We start from the raw sequence: 17,778 nt of genomic DNA on the forward strand, positions 1-17,778 counted from the left end.
AGTTGTAGTCGACCGAAAACGCTTCCCCGAGCGTTAACGCGTAACCCTCCGCTACATCAGCACGCTTCAACCGGTCCAGGTTGAGCCTTGGGGTGGGCAGGCTCGGTCGGTTGTTGACCACGGAAAGTTTCTGACGTAGCTTAGCCATGACCAAGAAATGGTCCGAGTCGACGTTTGCGCCTCGGTAAGTTTTAACGTCGATAATATACGAGAAATGCCTTCCGTCAGTTAGAACGTGGTCGATTTGGGATTATGTCTGCTGTGGTGATCTCGAGGTTTAGCTGAATCGAGGTGCGTGTGAAAGAAGGTGCTGCAAATGTTCATGTGCTTGGAGGATTGATTAGCCTGAGGCCGTTGTCGTTTGTCAGCTGGTGTGCGCTGAAGCTTCCAATCGTTGGTTTATATGCCTCCTCCCGTCCGACCTGAGCATTGAGGTCCCCATGATTGAGTGATCCATGTTGGAGATATTATCATCCATTGAATGTACTCTATTTTTAATTTGTTTACAGCGTGCTATTGAATAGCTGTATAGGAATAACGGTTCAATTGCGGCACCGGATTCGATGCCTCTAAAGCGTAATTGTGGGAATGAAACGGATATTTCGAAATTTATATCAATTGTCAAAGTGTACTAAAATGAAATTTAGAACATCTCGTCTTCAAATTATATTTTGTTCGGAAACAATTGTTTCCGATGCAGCAAGTGATTGAACTCCAAAAAATACAATAAATCAAAATCAAGCAAATTCATTTTAATCGTATTTTACCATATGTCGACATGTTCATAGTTTGAGCATGTCAATTTCGATCTCCGAGAGAAGAACCCTGTACTTCAAAATGTCATCTAGTTCGTTTCTCGCGCTTCCAGCAAGTCAGACCGTTCGCAGTTTGGTTAATTCTTGATTAACATCCAAGCGAAGAAGAAGCAGACGGTGCGAGCAGAAAATCGCGAGAAGTTCGTTCCAAGTTTAATTCAGTGACTAAGAAGTTATCCCAACACATTTTAATTAAAGGTAAGTGTGCTTTTTCCCCAAAAGTCAATATGGGTAGACCGGAATGTATGTTCCATATTTTATGCCGCCTCATTATGCCGAGGCGGTGTCATACAGAAGATTGGAAAAATGGCGATTTTCTGGAAAAATAGTTGATATTTTTCATGTTATCCGATCTATAGAAGTAGGAAAAGGCTGTCCATTTGAAAAGCGATATATAAAACTCATTTCGGGGCGACTGGAGTTTTCCACAATGGTCTGGAAATTTCCAGGGTCGAAGCGCGTGGTTCTGGGTCAATAGTTCGGCAGGGGGTGAGCTAGGTAAGGAACATTCTGGAATAAGCATCGAACGAGCGCATGGAATCAAAATGGAAGCCTTTTCTTTACCAAGGCTTGCTTGGATTGTGAGCTACCTAGGAACAACCCATGTTTGGTAATGGCTATTTCATCCTAACTATATTAAGCAGATTGTATTATTTTCAAGATTTGCTATAGAGCTATGACTCATACGTAGGGCGTTTTACACGAAGCGTGTTAGAACCCTATCTGATTTTTAGTTCCTGGATTTTGCAATAGCGTCTTCGGGAAATGATTGGAAGTTTCATTGATTTGTTTGCAAGAATGAATTTAATTTAAACCTATTGAACGTAATTTTGCGAATTGTGAACATGTGTATGTGTGTGAGTTTTGCCGTATCATGCCGCATGGAGCGAAGTGACAGACGTCATGGAGAAAAAGTAAAAAATATGATATTCATGAAATTGCAAGCTCATTTTCTCACTGTTCCACTTCAATATTTGCGAACATTGGCCAACGAATGAAATATCTTTAAATAGGTTACACATGTTCTGCAAATTTCATGCAGCTAGCTCTGGAAAATTCCATTACCGAAGCGCGTGGTTTTAACTTCCGGCCTGTTCAATTAAGAAGAGAAGGAAGAAGAAAGCTTCTGGAAGAGGCATGGTGGGAACAAAATGGAGGCTTATGCAACTAATTCTCACATGGCATAAAATTGATTTTCATTGATACGAGCAAACGCGTAAAGTTAAATTCGTATCTTTCCGTTAATAAGGAGGCTGTATAAATTTAAACGAACTTTTTATGTGCGTGTCCAAGAATAGCACATGTCATGGCCACCTTTGTGTGGTGTGTGTGAGAGTGATGGAAGAACATGTTTCCATGATGTGTCCATAGAAGGTTATGGTGCCGCGCGCGCATCATGCGTCTGCTCGCGGTGGCAGCTGTCCGGTTTGGCTTGTAACCGCCTTTTTATGGTAAAACACCGTTGCTTTTTTGAAGCATACACCAATTGCGGAAAGGGTCGCGTGTAGGGTCATGCAAAATTATTTCTTTATTTTCATGTTCACGATTTAAAAAAATGAACCATGCGTAGATTGTTCATACTGTGTTCTTCATTGCAGATGGCAGCAAAAGCACCAGCAGTTGGTATTGATCTGGGCACGACCTACAGTTGTGTTGGAGTTTTCCAGCACGGCAAGGTAGAAATCATTGCCAACGACCAGGGTAACCGAACCACGCCATCGTATGTTGCCTTCACTGACACGGAGCGTCTGATTGGCGATGCTGCCAAGAACCAGGTGGCCATGAACCCGACCAACACCATCTTCGACGCGAAGCGTCTGATTGGTCGCAAGTTTGACGATCCCGCGATCCAGGCCGATATGAAGCATTGGCCGTTTGAGGTGGAGTCGATCGAGGGCAAACCAAAGATTGCGGTCGAGTACAAGGGCGAGAAAAAATCGTTCTTCCCGGAGGAGGTCAGTTCGATGGTGCTGACCAAGATGAAGGAAACGGCCGAAGCTTATCTGGGCAAGACGGTGACGAACGCCGTCATCACCGTGCCAGCTTACTTCAACGATTCGCAGCGTCAGGCAACGAAGGATGCCGGAACCATTTCGGGGTTGAACGTGCTGCGTATCATCAACGAACCGACTGCGGCCGCCATTGCCTACGGTCTAGACAAGAAGACGGCCGGTGAGCGCAACGTGCTGATCTTCGATCTGGGCGGCGGTACCTTCGATGTGTCGATCCTTTCCATCGATGATGGCATCTTCGAGGTCAAATCGACCGCCGGAGACACCCATCTGGGTGGTGAGGACTTCGACAACCGCCTGGTGAACCACTTCGCTCAGGAATTCAAGCGCAAACACAAGAAGGACCTGTCCACCAACAAGCGTGCCCTGCGCCGTCTGCGTACGGCATGCGAGCGCGCGAAGCGTACGCTCTCCTCGTCGACCCAGGCCAGTATTGAGATCGATTCGCTGTTCGAGGGAACTGATTTCTACACCTCGATTACGCGTGCCCGTTTCGAGGAGCTGAACGCCGATCTGTTCCGTTCGACAATGGAACCAGTGGAGAAGGCGCTTCGTGACGCCAAGATGGACAAGGCCAGCATTCACGATATTGTGCTGGTTGGTGGATCGACCCGTATCCCCAAGGTGCAGAAGCTGCTGCAGGACTTCTTCAACGGCAAGGAGTTGAACAAGTCGATCAACCCGGACGAGGCCGTCGCCTACGGTGCTGCCGTCCAGGCCGCAATCCTGCACGGTGACAAGTCGGAAGAGGTGCAGGATCTGCTGCTGCTCGACGTGACGCCACTGTCGCTCGGTATCGAGACTGCCGGTGGTGTGATGTCGGTGCTGATCAAGCGTAACACGACCATCCCGACGAAGCAGACGCAGACGTTTACCACGTACTCGGACAATCAGCCCGGTGTGCTGATCCAGGTGTTTGAGGGCGAGCGTGCCATGACGAAGGACAACAACCTGCTCGGAAAGTTCGAGCTGAGCGGCATCCCGCCGGCACCGCGCGGTGTGCCCCAGATCGAGGTAACGTTCGATATCGATGCCAACGGTATCCTGAACGTGACGGCTCTCGAGAAGTCGACGAACAAGGAGAACAAGATCACGATCACGAACGACAAGGGCCGTCTGAGCAAGGAGGACATCGAGCGTATGGTGAACGAGGCCGAGAAGTATCGCACCGAGGACGAGAAACAGAAGGAAACCATCTCCGCGAAGAATGCGCTCGAATCGTACTGCTTCAACATGAAGGCCACCATGGAGGATGACAAGTTGAAGGACAAGATCTCGGACAGCGACAAGACCCTAGTGCTGGACAAGTGCAACGACACGATCAAGTGGCTCGATGCGAACCAGCTGGCCGACAAGGAGGAGTATGAGCACCGCCAGAAGGAGCTGGAGTCGGTATGCAACCCGATCATCAGCAAGCTGTACCAGGGCGCTGGTGGCGCACCGGGCGGCATGCCATTCCCGGGTGGTGCTCCGGGTGCCGGAGGAGCTGCCGGTGGTGCTGCTGGTGGCGCTGGATCCGGTTCCGGACCGACCATCGAGGAGGTAGACTAAATCATTCCCCACATTCCAGTGAATGATGGCGCGCGAACTAACCGACGTTTGTTAGCAGAGAGCAAGGGCGATCTATTAATAAAAACGCTGGCGCCACAGAAAGCCCCCTTGTTTGCGAAATACTACAACCTTCTGCTTATCTTGCTGTCCTGTTACTACCACACATAAGCTGTTTTTGACAGCGCATGCTTCTCTGCCGCTAATTTCTAATTTCCTCTACTCCTTTTGAACTCTCGACTGTTACCACCTACCCTCAAGCCAGCAGAGCCGAACACAGCCATTTATCATTGTGATTACGGGGAGGATTATTTCGAAAATTGCGTATTATACACGCGAATAAGCAGACACAAGTATTTTACGTTAGTGTTGAATGTTGTATGATTTTGAATCATCATTACCATACCATCCGCGCTTGTGGGTGAAGCAGTTTCAGAATATTAGGTGCGAAGTACCCGTAAAGATAGCTGCGAAATAATCGAACGAACTTGTTCTCTTCCACAATCGATGAAATGTGCTGAACAAATGATAACGAAATGAGCAGCAGGCCAAATAAAGAAACACAAAAAGAGATCTGTACTTCTCCAATGACCAAGATCAAAATTGGAGTGAAATTAGAAACGAATTTTTATTGTTTTTCTGCATTTAGACCATGAGGATGACAATACCCTTCTCTTCCAGTCTAGATATCTCTTTACCTGAGGACCTTGGAATTTCGTACTGTGGGAACTTGTATAAGGGCTCATTCAATTATTACGTTTCCGTTTTATAGTCCATGTATGAAAAATTTACTTGTTTAAGGGATTTTTATACCAATTCCTTGTTATCTATCTACTTGTCGTTTGTTTAAAGGTCAAGTTTCTTAGTATCTTTTGATACCCACTCATTGATGACTTCTAGTGTCCCCTCAGATGGTGATTTTGGATTCCTGTGTGTAGTAGTGGATCTAGTTTGCATCCATTGTCACATAGCAAGCATCGTCAACTCTTAAAACTTACATTGAGCTTGGAGAGCTCTAAACAGACTCAGAATGATGCAACCAAGTTATCCACTATCGTAAAGAGCTTCATACAATAATACATCAATCATTAACCATACATCAGTTAATTATTCAATATCATTTAGTGCTCGGAAGCTTATTCACGATACAATGAATAACTGTTGCCAACTAGAACGTGCAACATCGTGATCGGTGCTTGTATGACCGTGTTTGAACTAAACATACCAGCTAAAATAGTTGATTTTAATGGTGCCGAATTTTACGATGCTTATCAACTCAATTTAACGGGTTTTTTTCCTAACCAAATGCAATTTTTTATTGACTTTCTAAATTAATGATGTGATCAATGATCCCTTAATTTGGTGTTAAATGATAACAATTGGTTTGAATTTTGAGTTTTCCGGCGCTTCGTTGTCTTGGACTGTTGCAGGAGTCCTCTAAACCACCTACGGTCGAGCACCGTCGTTAGCCAATCCATAATCCCGATCTGTATGTTGGACCCATCAACGGCATCCCTCTAACTTAATTTGGACCTACCAAGCCTCCTCTGTCCATGAGGACGACCTAAAAAGGCTTTTTGAACAGGATCGTCCGGTGTCATTCTCATGACGTGTCCAGCCCACCGGGGCCCAGGCTGGTCTAATCCACTGTACGACGGTAGGTTCGCCGTGCAACTCATAGAGTTCATCATTGTAGCGGCTCCATGATCCTTCCTCACATACGGGGCCAAAAAACCTTCTGAGCATCATCCTCTCGAACGCGGCTAAGAGAGGAATAGTACTGATAAATAATTTACGTACGAATTCTTTTTCTTAATAGATTACATCGATTCGCCATGGTCCTATGTAATGTTAACTCTCATACGAGCTTCTTAAGCTTTTTAAATGGACGATTAGCGAATGAATCCTTCGTTTGGGATCTGTGGTGTTGAAGACTTGTATACGAAGCGTCTTCCGGAAATTGATATCTTTATCCAGAACCTATCCAACCTTGGTTTAGTTAACTTGGTACATGCCATTGGTACCAATTATTTTGATGAAAGATACGGACAGCCTGAAAACAAACATGGTTAATGAAGTATTGTATGCAGAATCGTAGTTGTATTGTATTGTGTATCGTAGATTGAAGTAGGTTCTAAAACCGCTTCAAATTATTAGCAACGATTAGCCTGGCGAGAGTAGTAAATTTATTAGGCAGTATGTTTGTTTCTTTTGCATTTGACGAAATACGATGGAATTACATAGATTACTTGAAAACAAATTTAAACAATGAGGGGGTCATCCAAATGTTACGTAACTGATGGAGGGGGTTGCGTCCAGTGTTACGTTTTGTTACAATAGGGGGTAAGAGACGGATGCAGTCGAAAGATGCAAAGTCTTTATAATCCAACACAACACAACAATAGGGGGTGAGGGGGTCGAAAATTGACAATTTTTGCGTTACGTGATAATTGAATGAGCCCTAAGTGCTGCTCACCAATGACTCAACCATATGATATTTTCCTGCATCAAGTCGGAGGTAGGATGGAATCGAGAAAGGTCTAGAGGATTGCATCATTGCACCTAAAATCCTGGAGAACGTTGCTGTGGCCATGCTGGGTCGCCAGCCGTGGCGGAAATTTACGAGCTGATGTTTTGTTCATGTTAGCTCTCTTTCTCAACGAAAAGATTATTTTTAGTCTCCAAGAATTGTGAATTCTGCAGACAATAAAAACACAAACCTTGTAACAAATGCGTGCAGTGTTGAATTCGTAACTTAATGCAAACCTTGCGTGTGCGCTACAACAGGGTCACATGAAATCTTTCATTTATTGCACGTGACAATACGGGGCAACCCCGGACCTCTGTACGAGACAACAATGGCCATAAATAAATCATGTAACATGGGTTGTACTACACGTTCCTTGAATGGTAACAACTTTCTACTTGACCGTGTGATCGTTCGGTGTGTGGGTGTTCAACGCCTACTACAGCTCGAGACTTTGTTCTCAACTATTTATTGATCTGGCACTTCCATTCCATGCAAGGATGAACTGTTTTGCTGCAACATGTCTGGATGCTGATTAATGAGCCTGTTCGTGTGTGCCATACCGCTTAGGATGTTTTGCAGGTTCCAGTCCTTTTTAAGCAACGAGTCTTCCAACAGAAAGTGACCGTGTCGAATGCACCGAACGCTGGTGCAGTGTGCACAAGACTTCAGATTTATCCCAATCTCATGAATCAGTTCACCAAGGTAAGCTTCCGTTTCGTTGATGGCATGGATTTCTAAAAAAACGAAAGAAAAATAATGATGTGAGGAAATGAGATCTTTTTCTCACATACAACACGGTTTACCAATGGTGAAGAACGGTTTCCGATATTCTGCCAGTCGTATTCCGTAGATCATCGGTTGACGATTGTCTGTGGGACGTATCGTTCCTCGACATGCCAGTTCGTACGCCGCCTGTGACTGTATGTCAATTCCGCTTAGTTCGAACATTTTACGTTGATGAGACGCTTGTATCGATGCAAGCAGTCGACCGATCTTTTCTGACCCAATGTGATCGATGGTAGCACGGACAGTTACACGAGACTCGGCGAAATGTGTTTCCGTTGCTTTTCCAAGGAAACCGGTTACTCGGTACACTCGCAGTGGGCGATTCTGTTGCAGTCGAAAGGCAAGATTTGTTCCATTGTTGATACCCAGTACTGCAACAAGTAAAGGAAGCATTTTAGAATTGAAAAATATGTATAAATGATGAATGTTACCTATAACACCACTCGTGAAACGACCATGATTGGCAGAAAATCGACATTTGATAGCATCCGGTTGGTAGCGTGGTCCTGTCACTAGCACGTTGTCCGACAAATCCTCAACTTTTCTCACAATCAGCTTTGAATCTACTGTGTTGTCGATTACTACACGCTGTAGAGAAGGTCTAACCTCGAGTTGGTTGATATCTGCAAACAGTAAAAGGGATTGTTAATAATTTTGTTAAAAACTTTAATTTGTTCGGTGTGTTACCCCGGCAAAGGTTGTGTATAATCGCATTTCGTACTTGTTGCACTGTTACTCCGGCAGGTTTGTACAGATTGACCAGACCATTCAAATAATTCCATACCGTTGGCGCGTCCTTAACTAGTTTTAAAGCCATTTAGTACGTAAATTTATCACAGCAAATGTTTTCTCCGGATTTTTCTGGTGGTTTTCGATTCCGGGTTTGTTTACATTGTTACGAGATATGTCATGATGACGTTACAAATTTTGTCCTGTGTTTAGGGAGCGTAGCTTGATTTCTTAAAATAAAATTAATTAATTTAGCGTGGATTTTTTTTCTCGGCTCCGTGGAAATTCGTTGATCAAGTTTTTCCTTCACTTTCATTGTAGTCCATAAATGGGCGTAGTATTGTTGAAATTACCTGTTGCATCCATGTCAAACGCGGCAAGCGATTGGCCGTGCGTTGACAGCGGGAAATTGACATTTCCCATAGGATGAGTGCAATTTGCCGGCTTGGGGTCAAACATACCTTGCAAAAAGTGCTTGCTGGAAACGGTAAATAAAGTGAAGCGACCGATTATTTGCCGGTGTATTAAACTCCTCTTCATTTGTAGTTGGTTGCAGAACATTTGCCAGAATGGTCGATGCCAAGCTCGATGCGGTGCCGGTCGTTGATATCGACGAAGGAATTTTCAAGTACGTGCTGATCAAGGTTTACGGAAAGGAAAAAAGCGATGGCAGCGAACCATCCAAGCTGATCGTCCGTGGATTCAACAGGGCTCAGTGGCATTCGGACATTTACGACGAGGTTAGTTCGGCCTTGTTGGGCCTTGGGCTGGAGACGGAATGTCTCGGTGGTGGAAGGATTGAGAATAGGCCGGACCTGAAGCAGATCAAAGTGTACGGATACTCGCAGGGATACGGCAAGGCGGATCATATGGAATCGCGACGTTTGCTGCTGACCAAATACCCGGACCATAACATTACATGCTCGGACGAAGGTTACTGAGCGTAGGATGGAACAATCATGTGAGCTTTATTTATACTGAAAGATTTAATACATTACACAATGTCTTAATATTTGAGATGGGATGCTAACCTTTCTAGAGGATACGGAACCGATCGGTGTTGTAAAGGGTAATGATACTGAGAACTATTGTAGAGCTTGTTGGGAAAGGGTCAATGGGCTACTGATATTACTGATATTTACGTTGTTTAGAAGAACATCTTTAATCTGCAAGAATCGATCTCAATGTTGTAATTACCTCTTGTTTCTAAACGATATTTAATTGTAAGGTTATTACATTCGTGTTGCTAGGTAATCTTGACTGGATTGGGGACTATAATTTCGGACTAACGTTATTGATAATTCCCAAAGCAAATTGCGGCTAGATGGTGTATTTGGTAGCTGTGTGGGTTTCACATAACAACCGGTCTAAAATCCCATTCGGACCAATCCTCTGGGATACTTCGGAGCACCGCTCTAGCATACGGAGAGCGTTAAAGCGTCACTTTTTGGAATCTTTTCTGGCATAATTTATACACTTTCCGTTACATTTCCTTCCCTCTTAATCTTTTTTTGGGACGGGAGTGAGGCGCTTGGCGGTCGCCTACTTCGCCTTCCGTTATATCCGCCACTGGGTAAATAAACTCAAAGAAAGCCAGAAATTGCAGGCTTTATACCTCTTCAGGATGTTATTAAAGAAGACTAAGCAATACCATGCTATTTAAAACAAAAAAGATTTATGTTGAGCATTTAAATGCAATTTATTAGCTTCCTAAAAGAATTCTAATCCATTAAATCCATCACTCAAACCACCTTTTTCCCTTGATGATTTGGAAACAGTAATTGATGGGCACTGGCGACCAGACAACATTCGGCAATGGAATCGTAAAAGTGACAAAATACGCGGGGAATCACTTTTTCCCCAACAGGATTATATACAATTTGCATTAAAGTAGAATATAAGCTTGGAAAGGTCATCTACCAGAGGGTGGAGTATCTGCACCATTAAAGTCGAATTTATTCCATTCGTGGAAAATTTCAAACTCCCGGCGTGTGCTCGAATGGGAGAAGGAAATGCCTAAACAATCGATGGGAAAATTGGAAACCGTTTTAAAAGGAATTAGCGTTGTAGGATAGCAGATTTTCCTAAGCGAAGCCTAGTGCCGCTTTGTTCATTCAAGTGGTACTGTAATGAAATCTTTAACCCAACTCATTGTGCTAAAGATGAATGGACACGAGCCTAAAGGGCTTACAATAAGCAGGGAAAAGTAAGCAATTCAATCCACCCCCGAGAAAAAGGGGGGTGCCATTTATGTAAACAACAAAACCATGTCTGAGGTGGTTTGCTAACAAAGTACTAAAAAAAGGATTTAACTGAGGAGATGTGATCCATCGAATATGGGTTTGGTTTCATCGCATTCGTGGAATAAACACTGCTATATAGCTACTTCGATCTTACCAACCTACAAAAACCATACACGTTGTGCTTTTGTGAGCTTTCCGCAAGTCGTGTGCTTTTTCTTTTACAGTTTTAGTCCTTTTTTATTATCGATTGTCTTTTTCCTCCTAAAATGTTCTATAAATATTTATACACCGTTGTGGAGGCGTGTAGCTCCGAACTCCATTATTCGCAGCAGAAAGGATTGTAATCCTTGAAACATTGACTGTGGGAAGAGGTCGGATGTTTTGCTACGCACAATGCTTCTACCAGCAACCAGGGAAACACACAGCCTACTGAGCTTGGAAAACAATCGTTGGAATAGCATATGCTACTTCGATTTACCTTTCCTTTTTTCTGCCGATGAAAGCTCGCCCGGGTATTTACGATCGTTTATCGACAGAGATCTTTTCGGATCGATAAATATGCCCGTACGGTTCGGTGTGTTCGTGCGGACGCAGCTGGGACACGCGGAAAGTGTATCGAATACTATTTGCTTAATACCAGCCTGTAATGTAATGAAATTCAATATGCTTTTCTTTCCCTCGTACCTTCGGTGTGCGGTGCTTTTCGTATATTTGGCAGAACGAACGTTTCAACCCGCTCCCCATTTATATAGGGAAAAACTATTCAAACTCGCGTGCGCATGGTTATGTTTTCGTACAAAACATCAATTTATTTGCTCGTTCAGTTTTAAATATCTCTTTATAGTTTAGACACTGTAGACACACCTACAGCAGCTGCTCCAGCAGCAGCAGCAGCAGCAGCAGTGGTAATAGTAGTAGTTGTGGTAGTTGTTTTAGTACTCGCAGAGGGAAGTTAAGCTGAAACCCGGCAACAATGCACTGCAGTTGCGTTTTCACTACAAATTCCTTCCCTGTAATTATCTATACATAATTATTACTACACTTACAAGGTACCGGTCACAATAACCTAATACAAGTATACCCTAGCACACGACTCTAATCGGTCTACGCAATACGAAACGGAAAGGTGAACCACCGGTGTTATTTTCTTCTAGGTTTCCGTTACTTTCCGGGACAGACGCACAGCATCCGCCATTGTTTTAGGGGTAAGTAAATTTTCCATTATGTCCTATATACGGTTAGAAAGTGTTCGCACGATGTACACGCACGAATTATGCTCCCGCAGTGGAAGTTTTGCCCGCTTGTCCAACTTGGGTGTTGTGGCCTATGATTTATGGTTTCCCATTGGCACACACCTGGAATGGCATGAACATAAAGCAACACTTGAAAATGATACACTCCGCCATATTCTTACCGATTTTTTACTTTACGGACCAGCATGGTCCAACAATTAGCATGTTTTCTTTACCATTAATATCCTTACTCTGTGCGCTGTATTAACTAGCATTGTCTTTAAAAAACACATTGTTACGTCAGTTCGCCATTGTTCTTGGTTATAATTCTGTTTTTTCGTCTTATTTGTTCTGTAGTTCTCAAAACCACACATATTAATCATTTCAACTTCAAGAGCAAGGAAACTCAGGTGAAGTAAGTTTGAGGGTTGAGAAGAATTTTCCGCAACAATGCATCTTGTTTGGGAAAGTAAAATATTTCTCTCTGCATGTTCATCAACTCGCTGCGATGGATCTGTATATTCTGGTACATGTATGTGGAGGATCCATGTGCGTGTATATATAAATTTGCGATATGTATCAGTGACAGTGGGCTTATGTAATAAAGGCTTCCGGTAAATATCTAATTGCCGCAGCATTCATTTTACCTGCGCAACAAGTAATTCCTCTGTTTTGTTATATTATCTCAATTTTTTCCACAAGTCCTGAGCCCCGTAAGGTGGCTGTTCCACTGTTCCACCGGGGATCTCTGTGCGATGGAGACGCACCAAAAGTTGTTTAAAAAGTTCATAGAACTCAAACTTGGCTAAAAGACTTGGTTTTGTTGTGTGTTGTTTGTTTTGATTTTGGAGGAAGAAAGCAGCAGAATGAGCAATACTTTTAACTTGTTTTCCTTGCAGCCGATGTTGGGACGTTGTTGGGCCATGGGCCTCAAACATTTGTAGGCACAGAGAGGGATGACTGTTACGGTTCAGGTTTGATTGACGTTCGAAGTCTACGGATACATGTGTGATGCGCGAAAGGAAGTAAGATCTTCCTGCTAAACAACTTTTCTTTGTTGCTACGGTTGGGTATATGTAACGTGTGGGAGTGGTGCAGGTGGTGGCGCTACTACACGGTCGATGTGTGTGATTGTAGAAGTTAAAGCTACTACACCGACCGATTCCGGCTATGCTAACCGGAGTGCGGTACAGTCCCTGACAAGTTGTTACTTACTTCGCTACAAGATTGAATGCGTTTAGACTCTACTGCACGACGGACTCGAAAGCTTTCAACCGAAACGAATCGAGTCTGTCTGTTGTTTGTTGGTTTGGCTGTCTTTTTACTCTACATTGAGCTACACACTAAGTTACACTGCCTATGATCTACGTTCAGTACTGATGCCTCTGGCTACCGGGAGACTAGTGGGGTTGTCCTTACACTTCCAATGGCTAAGGTAGAAAAGACGGGAGGGGGATTATTGTTTGCTTCCCCCATGTCTCAGACGTTCGGGAAACGGAATATTCAGCATTAGAACCCGACGCCGAACACCTGACGGCGTAGTGAAGATACACACGGACACAACGACATACACTGACATTCACATACGACGTACGTGTAGAGAATACTGTTGGTAGAATCCAGCCTTCCCGTCACTATCAATGCGTCACCCGTTGGGGAGAACGCTGGGGAGATCGTTGCGGAGAAATGGCCGCAGGTCCGTCCTCCGTTGCCGTATCACCGACCGACTGGGGACAGTGTATTTGGGCTTCGACACTAATCTCCTGATTGCACGATACACCCGCCTCGTTCAAGTTCGACTTGCTCGAGTCGGACTTGGCGATCAGGTTAGAGATGTTGGCCGTTATCGTTTGGAAGTCCTCGGTGATGACGTCGATTGTACTGCTCAGGTTGTCATTGAACTTGGAGTTCCTGAACAACTCCCGGCGGCTGTTGATGGTTGCTTGTTCCTCACCACCACCGACGGCTGCCACACCGGCCGTCGGCGAAGTGTTTCGCTGACCGGCCATGGTTTGATTGTGCTGATTGAGGTTTCGCACCCGATTGCCGAGGGCCGTCGTCTCATCTTCCGCTGGTTCGTCGACATCCTGCAAACTTAGCTCCTTGGACAGCGGAGACCGGCAGGGCGTAAAGTCTAAGCTTCCCCCAACACCTCCATTCGTGGCAATGGCGGACGACTTTCGGCGCAGTTCGCGCAGCTTCTTGAGACCGCTCAACGTGTCCGGTGGTTTCGAGGTGTCCGGATTGCTGAGCTCCACATTGCCGAGCACAAACGGGAGCTTGAGCGATACCTCGCCGCCCATGCTGCTGAGTATTAGCTTCACCTTGACGTAGTACGACACGTAGATGGCAAACACGTTCTTCTCCTCGGTCGAGGTGGCGGATGCGGAAAGCATACCGCGTGGGGCGCTCGTTGCCAGCTTGGAGTTGTAGGCCGACGAGCTCGGGTCGGCACTGTTGCTGCTAAATAAGGCACCTTCCACAGCGATCCAGTTTTTGGTGGTGCCTGTAACAGTGTTCAAGATAGTGCGTATTAACTTCCAGAAAGGGCAATAGCGTGTTTTAATTAACCGAAATTAATATGAGACTCTCTTGTGGCCAACACACAGTAGTACCGTTCAACAACCGTAGTAAAAACTACAGTAAACGGAACATATTCTTTTGATGGTCTCCCTTTTTATGGTCGTCGAGAATTCATCCCGTGCCATAATCCGTAAAAGAATATGGTGTGCTCCAAGCTACATTTACCCGTTTCCGGAAGAGTACGCGGATCTTCATAACGCATCTTCAAACCGATGTCGTTTGCATGGGACACGGCGCAGTGCGCGATACATCAATCGACCCTTACATTGCGCCACCAAGCAGCCCCATCTATCGTGTCATAAATATCACTTACCTCGAACCGGAAGCAGCGAGTAGGACGCGTGGAGCGTATCGCCCGGACCGATGTGTTTGCTGACGTCCACCTCGGCGACGATGTTTTTGAACTTGCCATTGCTGAACATGCACACGTCCACGTGCTGTACGGCGACCAGCTGCAGGTGAGCCACGGAGCGGAAGAACCATGCAATGGAAGGATAAAAGACGGAGAAGCGGTGCTTTAGTTTGCTCGACGCTGTTTGCTGAGCAGAGGAGTCGAATGGGTGACGTCGACGTTGCACGATGCTTGATTCCCCGGCGCCCGTCAGCTTGTTTGCTTAGTACGTCCATGTATGTGCCCGGTCTTTGCACCATGTAGAACTGGCATTTTTTCACCCACCCAACAAAAGCATACGAGGAACTAAGGTGTTTTATCCAGCCTTGCCATGCGTGCCTGTTCTATTGTAAGGCGCCCCTGCCATGCACATTTGCCATATTGTCAAAGGCCATGGATAAACATGCTGATACTGTAAAACAGATTAACTTCTGCTGATATATGCCCCAGCCTGGTTTGCCGGCCTGTAGAATGCTTCCGACCAATCTCGGTGTGTTCTGGGCGGGTAACGCTTACATTTCAAATGGGATTATCTGGGCATTCCGAAAGGGATGAATGATGCGGCCCCAGGGGGGTGGGGGGGGGGGGGGGGCTACCACTTCTTCGCTGTACTTTTGTAAAATTCAGTCTAAAGTCTAAATCTGTTGTCCGTTTCGATGAAGCTTCTCATGAATATTCATGCAGAGCTTTACATTGCGCCAAAAGGGCACATGTAAGGGAAAAGGGCGGGCACCTGTGAAAGAGAGGGCCCGAAAGAAACCGTCCCAGGACATGGGAGAAGATACGCGATATTATGACATAGTGGCCGTATCCGGATAATGGACGCAGACACCGATGGAAACGATGTTACAATGTGCGAATGAAAAATCTGTTACCGTGTTTGAGTTTGCCTCTAGCGAGAGGCCAATTGCCGTAATTCGAAGGGTTAAACCCGGCTGTTGAAGATGGCAAAGATGTAAGCTAAAGAAGCTAATAAAGCACATTAACGGCATCAGGCAGCAGTGGCGGGAAGTCTGGGAATTTAAAATGTTGTTAAGTACGCATTAAGGAAAAGTTCCCTGCTTGTAGTTTTGCTTTTGCTTCATAGTTAATTAATGCGAGACAGTGTTGGTTTATCATTAGCGATTCCTGCAGCCACATTGGCTTTGCTGGAGGTTGGCGCTCCACCGAGGGGGTGTATGACATCAAGCGGACGGGTATGAAAGCTGATTTTTTATCCGACACATTAATCCCCATAATTATGCGTAATAAAATCAGTTAGCTACAAGCGATTGGTTTGATGACTGTGCGGGATGATGAAGGGCGCACCAAGCGGCGGTACCGTAGACCGCGGGTGGAAGTCGTCGATGGGTGGGTGTGTTGTAATAAATTTAATTTAATATCCTCCCATCGGATTCGCGTTACACGTATTCAATTATTCAGCGGCATCACTTTACGATTGGATTTCCATTAAAAATACGACCGTCTCTTGGAAGCTGACATTGTGCGGCGTTGGTTTCATTTTCAATTTTCGCAAACCGTAATGCAATGTTTCATGCCACGCGAACAAGCGGCCCGAGCGCATCGCGAGTATGTAGCAAATTGTGATAAAAAATTGAACAATGCGTGGCTCCAGATTCAAGCATAACTCAATTAAAACAATCGTGCATTGTTCTGTCGACGGAGCAAGAACTGACAGGATTCTGACAATACAGCTGGGTGGACCTGGAGCGATGGAAAACTAGTGCTTGGACTGGTCTCTTGTTCGAATAATTTAAATAACATGATTACTCAATAACATGCATGAACGCTGGAAACATCAACTCGGCGAATTTGTATGTTGTGGGCGAGCCAAAATGTACCGCGTTTTGGTAGTTATGACGTCCGAAAAACTGTCCCACAAAGAGACCTTTTTTGTCGTCAACAAATAATCTTCCATTCGACCAACGACCCATTTTGAAGGATAAGCTTTTGCTATCATCCCGATCTACGGTCCACGGACCCGACTCGTGCAAATGGCGCGTACCTTTATTGTAAAACGGAGTTGTTGCCGTTCCAGTGCGGCTGCAAAAATGTCTTGTTCTGCTCGGCGTACTGATGCGACGATTGGAATATGGAAAATGGCGTTCTAATAACCAAAAGCGTTTGGTTTAAAAAAATAGCGCAAGCAAAAGTCTTCCTTTTGTCTCCCTACAGTTTGTGTTCGGGTATATGCAAACGACTGTATAGACGCGATCCGTTCTGATCACAACCGGAAACACAAATGGAAATATGCAACAGCAAAATTACCCTCAGTCCACGAGCGCGATGTGAGTTCTCGGATTACTTACCCGAATTTTCCGCACAATTTTTCGGCTGTCGTTCTTGATGTCGAGCGTGACGGTAACGTTCTCGCCGTGCACGTAGGCCGCTTTGTTGAGTGAAGCTTTCAGGTTGACGCGTCCATCCGCCCACAGGAACGGCTTATCAACGGACACTTGCGGGCCCTGGAAAATGGGTTTGGATGGCAAAAAAGGTGCACGTAAAGTAAGCTGCTTTTTTTTCGACGAGAATCATAAAAGCTAAACCGGAAAGCTTGTACAGCCTTTTATTACAACGCTCAGCAAAGGACAAAAAACTTTACAACGAACCAATAGTCCAGCAGTCCACTGAACGTGTAGGATGTACTTCATAATGCAACGATATCCTTCCTCTCCAAAGCTCTACAATATTCTCTTAACTTTTAGTCTAAAGCTGGCTACCATAACCACCCGTGACTGACCGCGGAAGCCTCAATATTGTGAACTGAATTAAAACTGTCAGACTTGTGTTTGCTGGTCATGTCATTAGAAAGACACCAAACCATCCAGGACGTAAAACTTCTAAAAGGTTTTCCCAGAAGGAGCTGTTAGTGGAGTTTTGAGGATACTACACTTCTACAAAGGCTTGAC

General features: G+C 45.0%; 4 protein-coding genes across 9 annotated transcripts in view; 2 read left to right on the forward strand and 2 right to left on the reverse strand.

The window, feature by feature from the left end:
* Positions 1 to 872: 872 nt before the first annotated feature.
* LOC128299219 (heat shock 70 kDa protein cognate 4-like) lies at positions 873 to 4,996 on the forward strand. The gene is made up of 2 exons (XM_053035110.1): positions 873 to 1,013; positions 2,414 to 4,996. The coding sequence occupies exon 2, from the start codon at positions 2,414 to 2,416 to the stop codon at positions 4,376 to 4,378; it is 1,965 nt and encodes a 654-aa protein (XP_052891070.1). The 5' UTR covers positions 873 to 1,013; the 3' UTR covers positions 4,379 to 4,996.
* A 1,976-nt stretch (positions 4,997 to 6,972) lies between these two features.
* Positions 6,973 to 8,559, reverse strand: LOC128297588 (pseudouridylate synthase TRUB2, mitochondrial). Its single transcript, XM_053033260.1, has 4 exons — positions 8,379 to 8,559; positions 8,123 to 8,314; positions 7,709 to 8,062; positions 6,973 to 7,639 (listed from the first exon to the last, which is right to left on the reverse strand). Exons 1-4 carry the CDS (start codon positions 8,506 to 8,508, stop codon positions 7,371 to 7,373), a joined length of 945 nt encoding a protein of 314 aa, XP_052889220.1. The 5' UTR covers positions 8,509 to 8,559; the 3' UTR covers positions 6,973 to 7,370.
* Positions 8,560 to 8,846: 287 nt separating this feature from the next.
* The window catches only part of LOC128298886 (sex-regulated protein janus-A-like), a 44,911-nt gene continuing 35,979 nt past the window's right edge, over positions 8,847 to 17,778 (forward strand). Inside the window, exons 1-3 of one of the 3 annotated variants that reach the window (XR_008287283.1) lie at positions 8,847 to 8,907; positions 8,967 to 9,381; positions 11,818 to 11,868. Coding sequence is in view for 2 of the 3 variants with exons in the window: in XM_053034694.1 (XP_052890654.1) it covers positions 8,847 to 8,907; positions 8,967 to 9,361 (456 nt within the window). In the remaining variant the exon portion in view is untranslated. Of the gene's footprint in view, positions 8,908 to 8,966; positions 9,433 to 11,817; positions 11,869 to 17,778 lie in introns of those variants that run through there. The other 2 variants (XM_053034694.1, XM_053034693.1) reach the window with 2 other exon arrangements.
* Positions 11,453 to 17,778, reverse strand: part of LOC128298884 (uncharacterized) — a 36,838-nt gene continuing 30,512 nt past the window's right edge. For 3 of the 4 annotated variants that reach the window (XM_053034689.1, XM_053034691.1, XM_053034690.1), the window contains 3 exons: positions 17,179 to 17,334; positions 14,792 to 14,930; positions 11,453 to 14,401 (listed from right to left, as the gene is read on the reverse strand). In XM_053034689.1, coding sequence (XP_052890649.1) covers positions 13,533 to 14,401; positions 14,792 to 14,930; positions 17,179 to 17,334 — 1,164 coding nt within the window. In that variant the 3' untranslated portion in view covers positions 11,453 to 13,532. The remainder of the gene's footprint in view (positions 14,402 to 14,791; positions 14,931 to 17,178; positions 17,335 to 17,778) is intronic. The other variant, XM_053034692.1, reaches the window with a different exon arrangement.

The sequence above is a fragment of the Anopheles moucheti genome, chromosome 2, assembly GCF_943734755.1.
Source record: "Anopheles moucheti chromosome 2, idAnoMoucSN_F20_07, whole genome shotgun sequence".
In the NCBI taxonomy this organism is placed as follows: domain Eukaryota; kingdom Metazoa; phylum Arthropoda; class Insecta; order Diptera; family Culicidae; genus Anopheles; species Anopheles moucheti.

What these genes read in the sequence shown, in the direction of transcription:
- LOC128299219 (XM_053035110.1), top strand. Translation starts at nt 2,414, where the DNA reads ATGGCAGCAAAAGCACCAGCAGTTGGTATTGATCTGGGCACGACCTAC.
- LOC128297588 (XM_053033260.1), bottom strand. Translation starts at nt 8,508, where the DNA reads ATGGCTTTAAAACTAGTTAAGGACGCGCCAACGGTATGGAATTATTTG. An exon ending in TTTCACGAGTGGTGTTATAG is followed by an intron (nt 8,063 to 8,122) that starts GTAACATTCATC and finishes TACTTGTTGCAG; the next exon opens with TACTGGGTATCAACAATGGA. An exon ending in GAAACCGTTCTTCACCATTG is followed by an intron (nt 7,640 to 7,708) that starts GTAAACCGTGTT and finishes TCGTTTTTTTAG; the next exon opens with AAATCCATGCCATCAACGAA.